This window comes from Struthio camelus, chromosome 5 (genome assembly GCF_040807025.1).
Source record: "Struthio camelus isolate bStrCam1 chromosome 5, bStrCam1.hap1, whole genome shotgun sequence".
NCBI lineage: Eukaryota > Metazoa > Chordata > Aves > Struthioniformes > Struthionidae > Struthio > Struthio camelus.
The window spans coordinates 23986604-24000121 of record NC_090946.1 but is presented as its reverse complement, the minus strand read 5'-3'; the positions used below and the strand labels follow the sequence as shown (position 1 = coordinate 24000121).

The following is a 13518-nucleotide window of genomic DNA, read 5'->3' as shown; positions in this document are numbered from 1 at the left end:
AAGGAGAGCTGACTCTTTTCCAACCTCACGATCCTAGAAAGATTCAAGCTGCTGCTGGAGGGTATGTGGATGCATAGCTTGAGCAGTCTTATTGGTATCTCTTACTATACAGACATATGTGCATTTCTGTATCTGTGTGCTCTCGTAAGCCAGTTTCCCAGTCCTCCTCTACAGCACTGGCACTATTCAAATTCCCAGTGCAGTGCAATAAGGTGACTTTTCTTGCATGGAGGGAGTTGGTGAATTACGATACAAGCTCAGTCATCACCTACCATGTAGAATCACACTCTCCTGCCTGCATTCAAGCCTCAGTAGGCTGTGAGTATATCATTATTTCTTTATTCTGACCTTTTTTTTTTTTCTTCTCAACACAGAAGCTTTATTCATAAGAACATAAAAAATGCCCTAGTGGTCAGAGCAGTAGTCTATCTAAGCCAGTGTTCTGCCTCCACTGTTTCCTGCAGTGGAAGAAGGAGATACTGTTTAGGGAAGAGCATGAGAGCCTGGCCACTTTCTGTGGTCCATTCTCCTCATATCCTTCCAGCACCATTGGATTAAGGATTTTAAAGGATTCACCCCTGCCTATTCCCTGTAGCATCTGTTTAGATACTGTTGTCTGAGAAATGTTCTCCTTCTTTTTTGGACTTGCAGATGCTATCCTCCTCCACAAACTCTTGGGACAAGATAATCGAAGAATTTACTGCCTGCTGTGTAAAAGAAGTGTTTTCTTTCATCAGTTTTAAACCAATTCCCTACTAGTTTCAATGAGTGCCCTCCTAGTTCTAGTAGTGCAGGATTTGGTGAATGACACTTCTGCAGTCACCTTATCCACTGCCTTTATGATTTTGTAACAGCCTTCTCCTCTCCAAATTTAGAAGTTCCAGCCTTTTTAGTCTCTCCTCAGAAAGCAGCTACTCCACTGTTTTAATCATATTTGTTGCCCTTCTCTCTACCTCCTCTAGGTCCACTATGTCCTCTTGAGATGTAGACATCAGAAGTGTGCACAGTACTCAAGATGGGTGTGCATCAAGGCTTTGTTTATATAGTGGCAAACTGATGCTTTTCTTTTGTGCTCAGTAACCTTTCTGATGCTGCCCAATATTGTACTGACTTCTGGCTGCTGCCAGAAGATCTTTTTCCCACCCTCAGCATCTCTCATTTGGCCTGCAGTGCCTATTTTCTTCCTAAAAGGAGTAGGCTTTTCCAGTCTCTTTCTCCATCATAAATACTGGGCTTTTTTTTTTTTTTTCCCTCCAGTCGCATTTACTTTGACTATCTGTGAAGTGCCTGAGTTAAAATCTATCATGGGCTTCAAACTTCTGTGTTTTAAACCAGAGAGCTGAACTGAATCCAAACTGCAAACCAAAATTGGATCTGGAACAGAATTTGAAGCCCTTTTCAAACATACATATATATAAAGGTTACTATTTCAAAATAGCAATTGGACTAAGGTCTGACATCCCCTAGCAGAGATCTGTTCAGTATGAGGACTATTTAGATTATTTTTTGTACCACTGTTTTTGCGAGGCTGTGGCAAGGTTGCCTGGCTGCTCTGTGCTGCTCTTCAGATCCCGACAGGGCTTGTTCATGCAGGGGCCTGCCTGCAGTGATCTCCAGCTATACTGCTCCTAAGGAAAGAGGGCTGGCAATAGGTTTGATTCCTCTTCTTCCGTGTCTGTGAATTGTGTGTTTTTCAGTGATGAAAGTGCCCTGTCGGTGACAGTAGGCTGCAGTCTCTCAAGCCTTTTTCCATCGGTCCCTTCAGGGTGCCTTACTTGGTAGGTGTATTTACATGTATGTGCTTCTGTGCATATATATTTCTCCATGATGTATATGTGTGTGTGCATTAATCTAGTGAGTAGTGGTGGTTCAACCTGTTCACTAGCCCTGTCTCCCACTCCCCTGCCTGAACTACCAAGTTAAGTGCAGTGCTTCACCTCCTTTGCAGCCTTACCTGGAGCCTTCCTAGTTGACTTGCTTTCTATTTGAAGGTCCATGCTCCAAGCCTGTCCCATTTGTATAACATTTCTGTCTCCACACTTGTAGCTGTTCATAACAGAGTATATAACATGCAAATTAACCAGTTAGTGGATTACTCTATACCCAATGCAGAGCAACTTTAACCAGCACTGACTCTAGACCAGAGATGAATCAGAAATGTGTTTTTCCACTCCCTGTTTTAAACCTATTAGGAATAAAGGGCTAAATGTTGTATGCAGGTGTCACAGAGTACAGAATTTTCTGGAGAAATTCTACAGTCATGGAGATGGAAAGAAGAAATATTTTGATAGAAGGCTCCTTTTCAATGCCTGTTTGAGCTATTTAGAAGTCTTAAAAATAATAATAAAAAAAAATAATCCTTCACCTAAGCCAAGAGATCTTTACAATCTTTTGCAAGTCATCTCTCCTGTCTTTAGCTTCATTAAGTAAAATTTGAGTAAGTCCTTCATAGCAGATATGCTGCTTTCTTCTTGCATGCAAGTGTTGCTGGATTTTGTGTTATAACAAAAATATTTTGAGGTGGGTTGTTTATTAAAATAAGAATACTTGTATTATAATAAGTATATACAATTTATTCAGTTATATCAGAGTAAATCTGACTGTGATTTCAACCTAGTATAACAGTGTCATTGTAAAAAATATTCCTTTCTGTTTTTTGTATCAGTTAGAGGAACACCTTTGTTTTGCAACCTTAGAAGCTGATAGCTCACACCTAGCTATGCATTGTTTGTGCCCTATTTAGATATATGGAAGTAAAGGTCACTGTAATGCATCACACTGTTCTAATTCCTGTCTTTTTATAAGCTCTCCGTCTTGAAATGCAGAACGTGTGCACATCTCTCCATTTGAGAATGCTCCTGAAAAGGCAGTACAGGTCTTTTTAACTTCAGCCTCCTTTACCCATCACTTCAGTAGATAATTCCCATAACACCTCAGGAGCCAACGTTCTTTGTCACATATACCTTGAAAACATTCCTTTTTTCCAAAAAAAGCTGTGTTGTTCAGTGCTCTCTTGGCAGCCCACAGCCCGAAGTGATGTTGGGATGGAGAAGGTATCCAGGCATCCATTGGGCAAGGTGTAAACCCTGGGGTCGCTCAGAACAACAGAAAGAGCAGGACAGTTTCCTTTCTCCACCTCCTCAGAATATGCATGGGTACCATGCTTTTCCTGAGTAAAGTCCAGGAGGAATGAAAAACTTGAGCCTCTGCTTTACTCAGCATGTTGAGTAACTCCAGGCCAGATATAAAATCTTTCTAAATTCAGGCCTCCCTGCTGGCAGCAGCACTATGCCACTTTGACATCCAGCAATAACTTTAAATCTGAGAGTGATTTATTTTTCTTTAGAAGGCAGCAGATGGCAGCAAAGTTTTACAGATACGCCAGACTAGTAGAAGAAGAAAAATATCTTAGTACATAAAACTCTAACAACATTCCATGGAAAAACCGTATCATTTGTTTCTGTCTGTCTTGCAGTGTTGTTAACATAATAAATCAAGTTTAATGGCCCTTGTGCACTTGTAATGTGAGTTTTTTTCCCCCATTACCAGGAGTCAATGAAATCAGATTGGGGCAAGATAATGTGAATTATCACTCAGCAAATCATTTTTGTCTCTGCAAGATTCACTCTTTTGTGCAGATCTTTTTATATGCTTTGTTAAATATATACTGATTTTCTTGTACCAATATTATCACAAAGTGCTAGACTGTCCATGCATGCAGCCAGATTGATCCAGGAGTTCTGACTGCCAGTCTCTGCTGTAAGCAATGCACACCACTTGCTCCCTCTAATTCAAGTTACTTGTCTGGATACATCTTTGTCCGAGGCTTCAAAATAGGTGATAAGATTGAAAAAAGGGAAGTAGGGGGCAACGAAGCATGTGTAAATCCAATGCTACTATCCAAAGTCATAGTGCTTAAAACACTGCAAAATCCCATGGCATTAAATAAATAATGATGTGTAGGTTTTGGACAAGAATGCTGGAAATTTCTCAGATTTGATGCCTACTCATCAGCACATTTAACATTGCACATGAATGTTTGTTGAAGCTGTCATTGCCAGCAATACCACATCCACTTAAGAGGAGCAGCAATGGTCATGCATTGCAGAACTCATGTTGCATTGAACTGAGAGCTGGGATTTGGGTTAGCTCTTTTGATAGAGTTCTTGTCCCTTACTTTTGTTTTTTAGTAGCTTCCTCAGTCCTCAAAAACAGAACTCATGAATAAATTAAGTATAAAGCAAAACTTTGAATATAATCTTTCAGTATAAAAATAGCCAAGTTTTTGAAAGAAAGCTGAGGCTTAGACTTTTTTCCACTGAAGTCAATAGAAGTTTTGTTTCAATTAGATGGGATCAGTCTCTGACCTGGGATTTGGTGGTGAGATTCCCATCTGGCTCACCAGGTCATCACCAACAGCACGTCTGATGTCTGTAGGCAGTTAGGAGACTAATGGTATTTGCCAGTTGCATATTTTTCATGTTGTTTATCAATAAAGGGCCAGACTATGAATTTGTTCCTTATGCAGAATGGGATGCAGAGCTGCACAGCCCCAGGAAAAAAATAGTGACTTAAAAATCCATCACTTTTTCCTTGGCTCTGAAGAGAACAAATGTACTTTACAAGGTGCAGCTGTCGTCTTCTTCCAGCATGCAGGCTCGGATTTGCTCCTGAGCCTTTGTATACAGACAGGGAAGTGTAGTGGCCTCTGAGGGTTTACTGCTTTCTAGCAGAGACTCACAATAGAGCCAGGTCATGTAAGGGAAAATGAGGGACCCTTACACCCTTTTGTCCTCTCATGTAACAGCAGTGGGATGAGGTACATGGTAGCCTTTTAGTCTTTGAGTGTTTAGGTTTCCTGATAACTCCTGTGACGGTAACCACCTATTAAAAGGACAATAATTATGTTTGTTTGATGAACTGCTTTGCTTGCTCCTGAACTAACAGATAAGATCCCCTTATGTTTGTTCTCCTGTTTCTGGCAGTACTACTGAACATGAGAGATTAAGACCTAGACATTTGTTTGTTTATTTTTACACCACATTGGGAAAGTATGGAGATAGTATAAACATTTTTATAATTGCTAGAAAAGTTGCATATAATTTGCAAACTGACAGATTTGGAAAGTGATATTCGCCTGAAAGTGTTGAAGGAATATTTATTTTGGAAATATATTTTGAGAGTCAGAATTTATTACAAAATATTTGCCTTCATCTGGGCTTGACTGATCTTTCCTGACTTTGGAAAAATGCAGATTTTTGTAAGTGGATGGGGAATCCAAGGAGTTCTAGTTAAATATTTGGTAAAAGTTAGCACAGAATTAGACTAAGTCAAAAGATGCAATTTGGCCTCCTCATTGCTATTGCTGTTGCTGGGAATCCTGAAAGCAAAAAACTACAGTCTTATCAAATCATTAACATTGATTCTAGTTTTAACTAAATCATTTGTTTTTCATTTTGAGACATTATAGTTATCACACATTTTGACTACTATATATAGTATATACTAAAAATTAGCCTTTTACATAGCTCTTTACATAACCTTTTACATAATTCTTTACCTCATGAACAAATTATGCTCTTTCTCCTCTTGGAGGGTGTATGACCCTGTTCCAAGGAATTAAGTATTTAAAAATTAAAACAGTTTCAAAGCTGATACAAATTATTTGATGAAATAAACAGTTCTTTAAAAAATATTTGGATAATAAAAGCAAATCCTTGTGAGCACAATAAACAAATTTTACTTAGGCATAATTGGATTTAGTTATTGGTTGCACTCAGTCATCTTGGAATTTTTTCTCCTGATGCCTGTGTTCTACACTACTGAAGTATGATGTGAGATAATATGAAATGGTATATTGACGGCACAAGGAAAATATTTGGATGGTTGTCTGGAGTTGCCATTATTGGCTTTAATTATGACTTGCTGTCCTTTGGGTACTAAATGAGCCAGAAAAGCCTTCATATGTGCCAAAGTATTCATTAGTATTCCCTTTTCTGTCATTGTACTTGAAGAAAAAGTTTGTATCTGGCACCTGACTGCAGTTCTTACTAGCAGGGACTAAGATGCTTTGCAGATCTTGATAATCATCGCTCTGAAGATACACTTGTGTCTGTACTTTTTGAATAGAGCAGAAATAGTTACTATGTAATAATGGTGAAACTCTTCTGCTGCTTTCTGATGTATATGGAGAACAAGCATTTTTTACAGTCCTCCATGTGACATGGCTGCTAAAAGTAAGTTTTGTGGTACCTGTTGGAGAGACAAATGTAATTCTTGTTCTCCCTCTTCCAGCAGGGGACCCGCACTGGGATTTTATGGGAAAGTACTTGTATACCACCATTTTAGGCCACTGGCCTCCACTCCATATAGCACTAATAATGGAACCACAAAAATCTTTCTCAGATAAGAATAGCCTTTGGAATCTATTTTGGTAATAAAAAGCGTCTATAGCAACATACTTTTTCTTTGCCGTAAGGTGTCTCTAGGGTGGGCACAAAGCAAAATAATAGCTCATAAAGAATATTCCTTGAACTCTCCTGACACTTCACCATGGAGGCTCTGCTGAGAATGGTGACCACTGCTTTGGCATTCACTCTTGGGTAGGCTGAAGGACAAGGATGAATTCCTGCTCCAATACATATTTACCTTTGCAAAACTTATTTTTAATTTAGAACTTTGTCTGAACTGAATTTATAACTATGTGTTAGGCAGCCTTTGAAATGCTGGCCTAGGAAGCGCCAGACTGGTCTTAGAAACTGATACTTTAACTAGGGTGTTATGTAAACAGATGCTACTGATTTGGGAGGCATGTGATGACATCTTTGACTTCTCATCTGTCTTGCTAAAGCATAGGCTGACCTTGACCTAAGCACACAGCTCTTATTGAATTTCTGGGACTTTATGTAGGAGCTTGCTGTCATGGGCTGACATTCTGTGAGCAACGGGAGTCAGTGGCTCATTTTCATCTCTAAAGGTCAAAGGGCTGCATAATTCTTATTTCGGTGCTTTTTAGAGAGGTGTAGTTTCATAGGTTTGTTCTCCTGAAACTTCAGGGGATTCCAAATCCTCATACTCCTCAGAGATTTTAATTTAGTTCATGCATGGGTTTCAACTACCGTTTAAAGTTTTGTGCCTAGTGTTTCCCTTTCTAGCATGTCCATAGCGAAAAGATGCTTTAGCCAAAGGTCTTCCGTAATATCCCCTGCAAGGGCAGGAGGAAGAGCCCTCATCTGGGCAGAAAAGGGTGGGGAAGGAGTTTCTATGGACTATTCCTGTACTATTTCTATGGACTTTATCCCTTACAGACTCTCTCCCCAAGACCTGGAACTCAGTTTGGGAGATGGGCTTAGCTGCACAATGGAAAGGAGTCCCTGCCTGCTCTGTCATTCTCCTCCAGCCTGTCTAGCCTAGCCTAAATAGATTAGGTAAAACACACAGTTACTGTCTTTCCAGGAAGTTTACTTTTCAGCTCCATTCCTCTGTATACTCGAAAAACATGTTGTCTCCCAGACACAGGGCTACCTTCTGCTTTCTGACATGTCCAGTTAAGCAGTGTTGGTCTTTACACTTTGAAAGATAGCATGGCTTTTAAAATTTTTCAGGGGAAGAAAAATCCAAAAAAGAAAAAACAGATCTTTATTTTCTTTAGTTCCTGTTTATTATAACGAAGGAGTTTTGCTGCTCCCCACAGCTGCGGCAGGTGGTGCTCTTGATCCTTCCAAATGGAAATGGTACTTACTAAGCTCCAATAAGATCACAGTTATGCCATCCAGCACCAGGTTGCTGATTTTAGCCTTGTCCAGTTAGGACAAGGATCTGTTACTGAAGTGTTTTCTAACAGTAAAAGGGAAAAGAGAAAAAAAAAGGTATTTTAACTGGGGCCTGGGTTTTGGCAGTAAATGAAGAAGAGGTCAATATGAGCAAAAACAATTAGTTGGACCGTGCATACCTACCCCTTCTGTAGTCCAGTATAGCATTATGTCCCAAGTTCAGATGACTAAGAGGCTAGTTTTGTAACTGCAGAGATTGTTGTAAGTAAAAGCTTGTACCTACTAAAGTATATGGTTCTACTGATGTAATTCCAGTTGTGCTATGGACTTTACTAGGATCGTACTTTTACCTACACATTGCGATTCCCCACTGCAAGCCCCAAAACATTAAGCAGCAGCTATTCTAATTTCATGCTCTTTGTTCTTGTGAGAACAGCCAGCCACACATTTCTCAGCCTGCAGCTAAAATCTGTGTTAGAGATCACGTATTTACTGTCTGTCATACCTTCTGAAGGAAGCTGAGCTATTTGGAAGTCTGATACATTTTACTTCATCTTTCTGTTAGGCTTTTAAGGTTTTGTCCATTCTGTTTCTACATCTTGTAAAATTTGGATCAGAAAGGCCATCATCAGTAGAGAGGTAAATTCTCTTCCAGTGGTTAACAAACAAGTTGTAATTAAAACTGGCAAGTGTCAATATAAAAGTAAAAAAAAAAAAAAAGAGGAAGAAGAAGAAGAAGAGAACAAAAGAACACTGCAAATGGAAAACCCACCTCTCTAGATTTCAAGAGTCTTAGTTGAAAACATTTAGGAAAGTGACTAAGAATAAATGCTTCCAAACAGAACTTCAAAACTTTGAGGAGTAAAATATATGCAAGTTTTCTAGTCAGTGGCAACTGGATTCCTACCCATACTATTTTGCAGGAGTATTCCTGAAAAAGGCCCCGTTGCCTGTTCACATATGTTTTTCTTTTGAATTTTTCTTATAAATAATGTGTGCCTTAGGCATATAGTATTAAGTGAAAACAATACACCCACTTCATCTCTTCTAGCAGCATCTAGTGCTGCTGTTCCCCTGCCTTTTCCTGTGTATGTTCACTGACTTCAGAGATAATTGTAAAATAGGAGAAATTGTATGGTTGATCCAAGACATTATTAAAATGCACTTGTTCAGTTTTTTGGAGGTTTATTTTCTTGAAACACAAAGGTTAGACACCAACAGATGGAGCTGTTGATGCATTAATAAGGTTCAGTTTCACATTTGTTTTCTGGTCTATGGCTGGAGCTTGCTTATAAAAAAAAAGGAGAGAGAGAGAGAGAGAGAGAGAACAAAAAAAGAACAAAACAACAAAATCCCTAATGCTAAGCTTTTATCCAAGATGTTCTGCCCACACTGAACCGGTCACCATTTAACTTTAACCTGAACTGTGGCCCAGGAAATCCTTCAACATAAATAACCTTGGAAGCTGCCATGACCATTTTTGGAATATGCTCCCTCAATAAATCTGTTACTTTGTTGTGCAATGTTGAAGTGTGCAGTTGTTTCTCTGATTAATTAGGGCAAAAAATAAACTTGCACGATCAATCCAAGCTGTGACACGTTTCAGCCCTGGCTGGAACATGTGGTAGAAAAGGCTTTAGAGCCTTCTAAAGAGCTCTACCCTGGGACTGTATGATGCATGTTTGCTTTTAAGTTTACTTGATTTTGCTAGATAAGGTGGTTACTAACAAAGTTTCTAATTAAAGTTTTTGCCTGTCACAGGATTGCCATGGCAAGTTAGTAAGGGTAGGACTGAACAAAGTAAGAAATCATTTGTCTTGACCACCTGCCCTCTCTAAAGACAACGTAACAGAACTGTTTTACGTAATAGTGTTTATTTTATTTCACATATTACCCATGGAGAACAGCTGATACTTTCTCTACATCTTTCACCAGTTCGGAATGCAAGATTAAAAAAAAGGTATGGAAAGAGTTTAACAGCGTTTGACATTCACAATATGAAAAATAGAGGGGATACAATGTCTTAAAATGCCCTTATGCAATATATATATATATTTATATATAAAAAAGTATAAAAATAAAATATATTTTTCCAAAAAAAAAAAAGATACGAATAGGACATGACACGGGACAATCTTAAATATCGATACGAATCTCATGACCCACACACACCGCACTTATAATTAACAAAAACCATGTACAATTGCACTTTTCCTCTCTGTGACGTTCAAGTATGTCGCAGTCCCCGCAGGGACTAGTGAGTGTCCGATTCCCTGCCGGGTGCAGATAACGCAGAGGGTAGAGCAGGTGTGGGGGACCTTTCCTTGCGGAGGCTGAACGAGGCCTGTCAAACAGTCCGGGGCAGCGGGCGAGGCCGCGGCCACGGGCTCGGGGGTCGCGCAGCCGCGGCCGCCCGGGGACGCACTCGCCGCCTCGGGGCTCGCCCACGTCCCCCCGAGCGCTCCCTCCTCGGGTCAGACGAGCAACCCACCTCTACCGGGGCACGGGGGCAGGGGCAGCTCTGGCTGTAGCCCGCTGGCGAGGAAGGCCCGGCCCTGGTCCCGGCCCCGCCGGGTGCAGGGGGCGGGAGGCGGCGCGGGCAGCGGGGCGACGTGGCGGCCGGCGGGTGGCGGAGAGCCGGGCGCGGGCAGCGGCCCGGGCGCCTTCCAGTCCCTGGTCCCGCTGGCGCGGGAGCCGGCGGTTCCTCGCCGCGGTGGAGGGTGAAGAGTCAACGACCGCCCCACCGCCGCGGCAGGCGGGGAGCGGGGTCGGTCCCTGCACGTCCTGGTGCGCGACGCGGCCTTCGCAGCCTCCTCGCGCGGGGCCGCTCGCTCCGCCGCCCCCAGGTCCCAGGGGGTCTCGCCCCCCACGCGGCTCCGCGCCTCCTCGCGGCGGCTCCCCAGCGCCGGCGAACCCTCCATCCGTCTCTCGGTCCGTCCGAGACGGCCTCAGCCGGGTGGTGCGGCGCTCCCGCGGCGCTCAGATCCCGAGGACGGCGGCGAGGGGCTGCGCCGGCCGCGTCCGGGGGCGCCGGCGGCGGCGCTCGGGCAGGGAGCGCCGCCTGCGGCCGTAGCCCTGGGGGCTGATCTTGCTGACGGGGGCGGCGCCGTCCTTATCCTTGTCGGTCAGCTGGTAGATCTGGTGGGCCAGCTTCTGCACCGTGCACGTCCCGAACCGGCACCCCGTGCGGATGGCTTGGAAGTGGGGGAAGCTGTTAATGCTCTGGCGGTAGCGCTTGACGCGGATGTGAGCATCCTCCCGGCTGCTGCGAGGCAGGAAGAGAGCGGGCATGAGAAAGGCGTAGTGGGGCCTGGAGGAGGGGACCGCGGGGGTTGGGGCGGGGAGGGCACGGGGCCCCCAGGCTGGAGGCGGGCCTGTCCTGTCGGTGCACCCCCCTCCACCGGCTCTGCCCTCCGCCGAGCGGCGGGAGAGGGGCGATCTGGCCGCGGAGCAGAGCTTGCTGCCTATGGAAGGAGAGGCCCCGCCGTTTAATGGCTGTTACTTTATCTATGGATCCAGAGCTCAAGTTACTATTTATATCTGACTTTCACAGTAAAGGCGCTGCTATCTCCCGCCAGCTGAAGTGCGCGGGGAAAGGGATGTGGGAGGCTGCTTTCAGCGCGTTGTGCAGCCCCTGCAAGACCTGTCCCTGGGGCTTGGGAAATCCATAGCGAAAAGGAGCAAAATACCCGGAAACAAGGGGACCCTGAGACTTTCCGTTGTCCTCAGCAAGTGTCCGAGCCCAGAGAGGACTAGAAATTACCTGGGATGCGAGAGAGGAGGATCCTCCTTCACGTCCTGGCTCCGTATGAGGGGCTGCACGGCGGCGGCTGGCCCCAGCCCTCGGAGCGTGCCCGAAGGCTTCACGTCCCGCTTGGCTCGGCTCAGTGCCCATTTCGTCCATCTGAAAGGAGCGCAAGGGAAGAGGACAGCCTGTTAGCGCGTGCAAGGCAGCAGCCAAGCTGAGGAGAATCGAGGGGCTAAAATCTTTGCCAGCGCCGAGATTTTTTTTTATTTTATTTTGGATGTTTCCTGAAAGGGCACGAGGCCCTTTAGGAGCTGTGCTATTCCCGCAGGGCATTCAGTTCCCTCTGATCTCGGCCGGAGCCCGGCGCGGAGGCGCGGAGGCTCCGCAGCTCTAAAGAGCGGGGCTGGGCGCTGGCAGGAGGGCGCGCTCCGATACTCACTTTCTTTTGAACTCTGTCGCAACGTCCACCCTTGCAGCAGCATCCACCCCGAGGAAGGTCACAGAGCCGAGATAGAGCAGGGCTACGTGAACCACTTTCATTCTGGCTGAACTCCTGGTGGAGGGAGAAGAGAAGAATTGTAAGCATGTTTGCTAGTAAAAGTTAAGTAAGGTCTGTGCTTTTTTTCCTGGTGGTTCCAGAGAACTCCTTCCCTCGGGATATATAGCTCCTAAACTACTGGAAACTTTGTGTGTGATATGAACCAAAGGCTAATATTTTCTCAGCAATTTATCACAGAGTAAATAACAGAGCCTCCAGAGTTTACATTTGTCGAGACTTTTACTTGCAGGGGCGGCTGAAAACCAGCAGGACTGCCAGAATACCCCCAGTGGCTTGCAATAGGATTTAGCAGACCGATGAGATTAGAAAGAGCTGCCTTTTAGAAGCATCGTCTCCAAACTCCAGCAAGTGTTTTGCTGCCTGGAAGCTTATCCTCTAATAGCTCATCTTCCCCCTTCACATGGCAAACTAGCTAGTTTGGGATTTATGTTGTAAACTGCAGCTGATGTCAAGAGCCAGTGCAAGACTCAGCAGCATAACTTCAAGCACGTCAAAACAGCTCAGATTTAGTAGGTTTCCACTACCTCTCCACCTCCCCTACACCTTTAGGCGGGGAAAAAAAAGGTTTCTTACCTGACAGTGAGGATAATCCACTGAGACAAATGTTGTGGTAGTAGCGATCCGAACTTGCACGGTTTCCTGAGGGCTCGCTCAGGAGCGAGAGCTCCTTCTTTGTGTGCCTGGGGTAACCACTGCCGAGCTGCGCTCCACCGCTCCCTTTTATACAGCAGCGCGGGGGAAGTGGGTGGACCTTGGCGCATCTGGCTGTTCTCTGACACCCCCACTCCCATGTCCCGACCACTTCTTAATCATACTAGCATGGACTGGGGGCACCCCACAGTAGGGTAAAAATAAGAGGATTAATGAAAATTAACTTAAACAACCCCCTCGGTATTCTGTTGATTGTAACAATGGTTTTTAGGTGTGGATTCCAAGTCATGGCATAACCTGGAAAATCTGATAAGCCCCTCGTACTGTTTAACTGGGGACAGTCTGAGGACAGACTTTTTACCTGCTGATATAGAATTATGTTTACACGGTCTGTAGCATAATTTCTCTTTCTAGGCACATTAGCTTTAGGTGGGTTGGAGAAGGGGTGTAGTAACTAGACCCAATCAATTTCAAAATCTATCAAATAACAAAGTTTCAAAAATAAAGCCATATTTGGACAACTTGAATTACAATGAGTAACTGCAATGAAAGTCAGCCTTCATTACATAAGTAAGGAGGTGACAAATCAGCTATCATTAATATTTATGACTCAACCTGGGTGCATTTTTATCTAATAAAATTTACTTGATTTGCTCGATCGTTTAAAATAAATCACATTTTAAATGGTATCGGAACAGGAAGGTTAGATATACCTTTGAACAAAGGAAGAATTATTGCTTTGGACCAAGCACAGGTTAATCTAAAATGCTTGGGGTTACGAACTTCAA

General features: G+C 43.8%; 1 protein-coding gene across 1 annotated transcript; it reads right to left on the bottom strand.

Annotated features, from left to right (window-relative positions):
• Positions 1-9627: 9627 nt before the first annotated feature.
• On the bottom strand, positions 9628-12768 carry ADM (adrenomedullin). Its single transcript, XM_068945074.1, has 4 exons — positions 12653-12768; positions 11960-12073; positions 11536-11676; positions 9628-11037 (listed from the first exon to the last, which is right to left on the bottom strand). The coding sequence occupies exons 2-4, from the start codon at positions 12058-12060 to the stop codon at positions 10752-10754; spliced, it is 528 nt and encodes a 175-aa protein (XP_068801175.1). The 5' UTR covers positions 12061-12073; positions 12653-12768; the 3' UTR covers positions 9628-10751.
• Between the last annotated feature and the right edge of the window lie 750 nt (positions 12769-13518).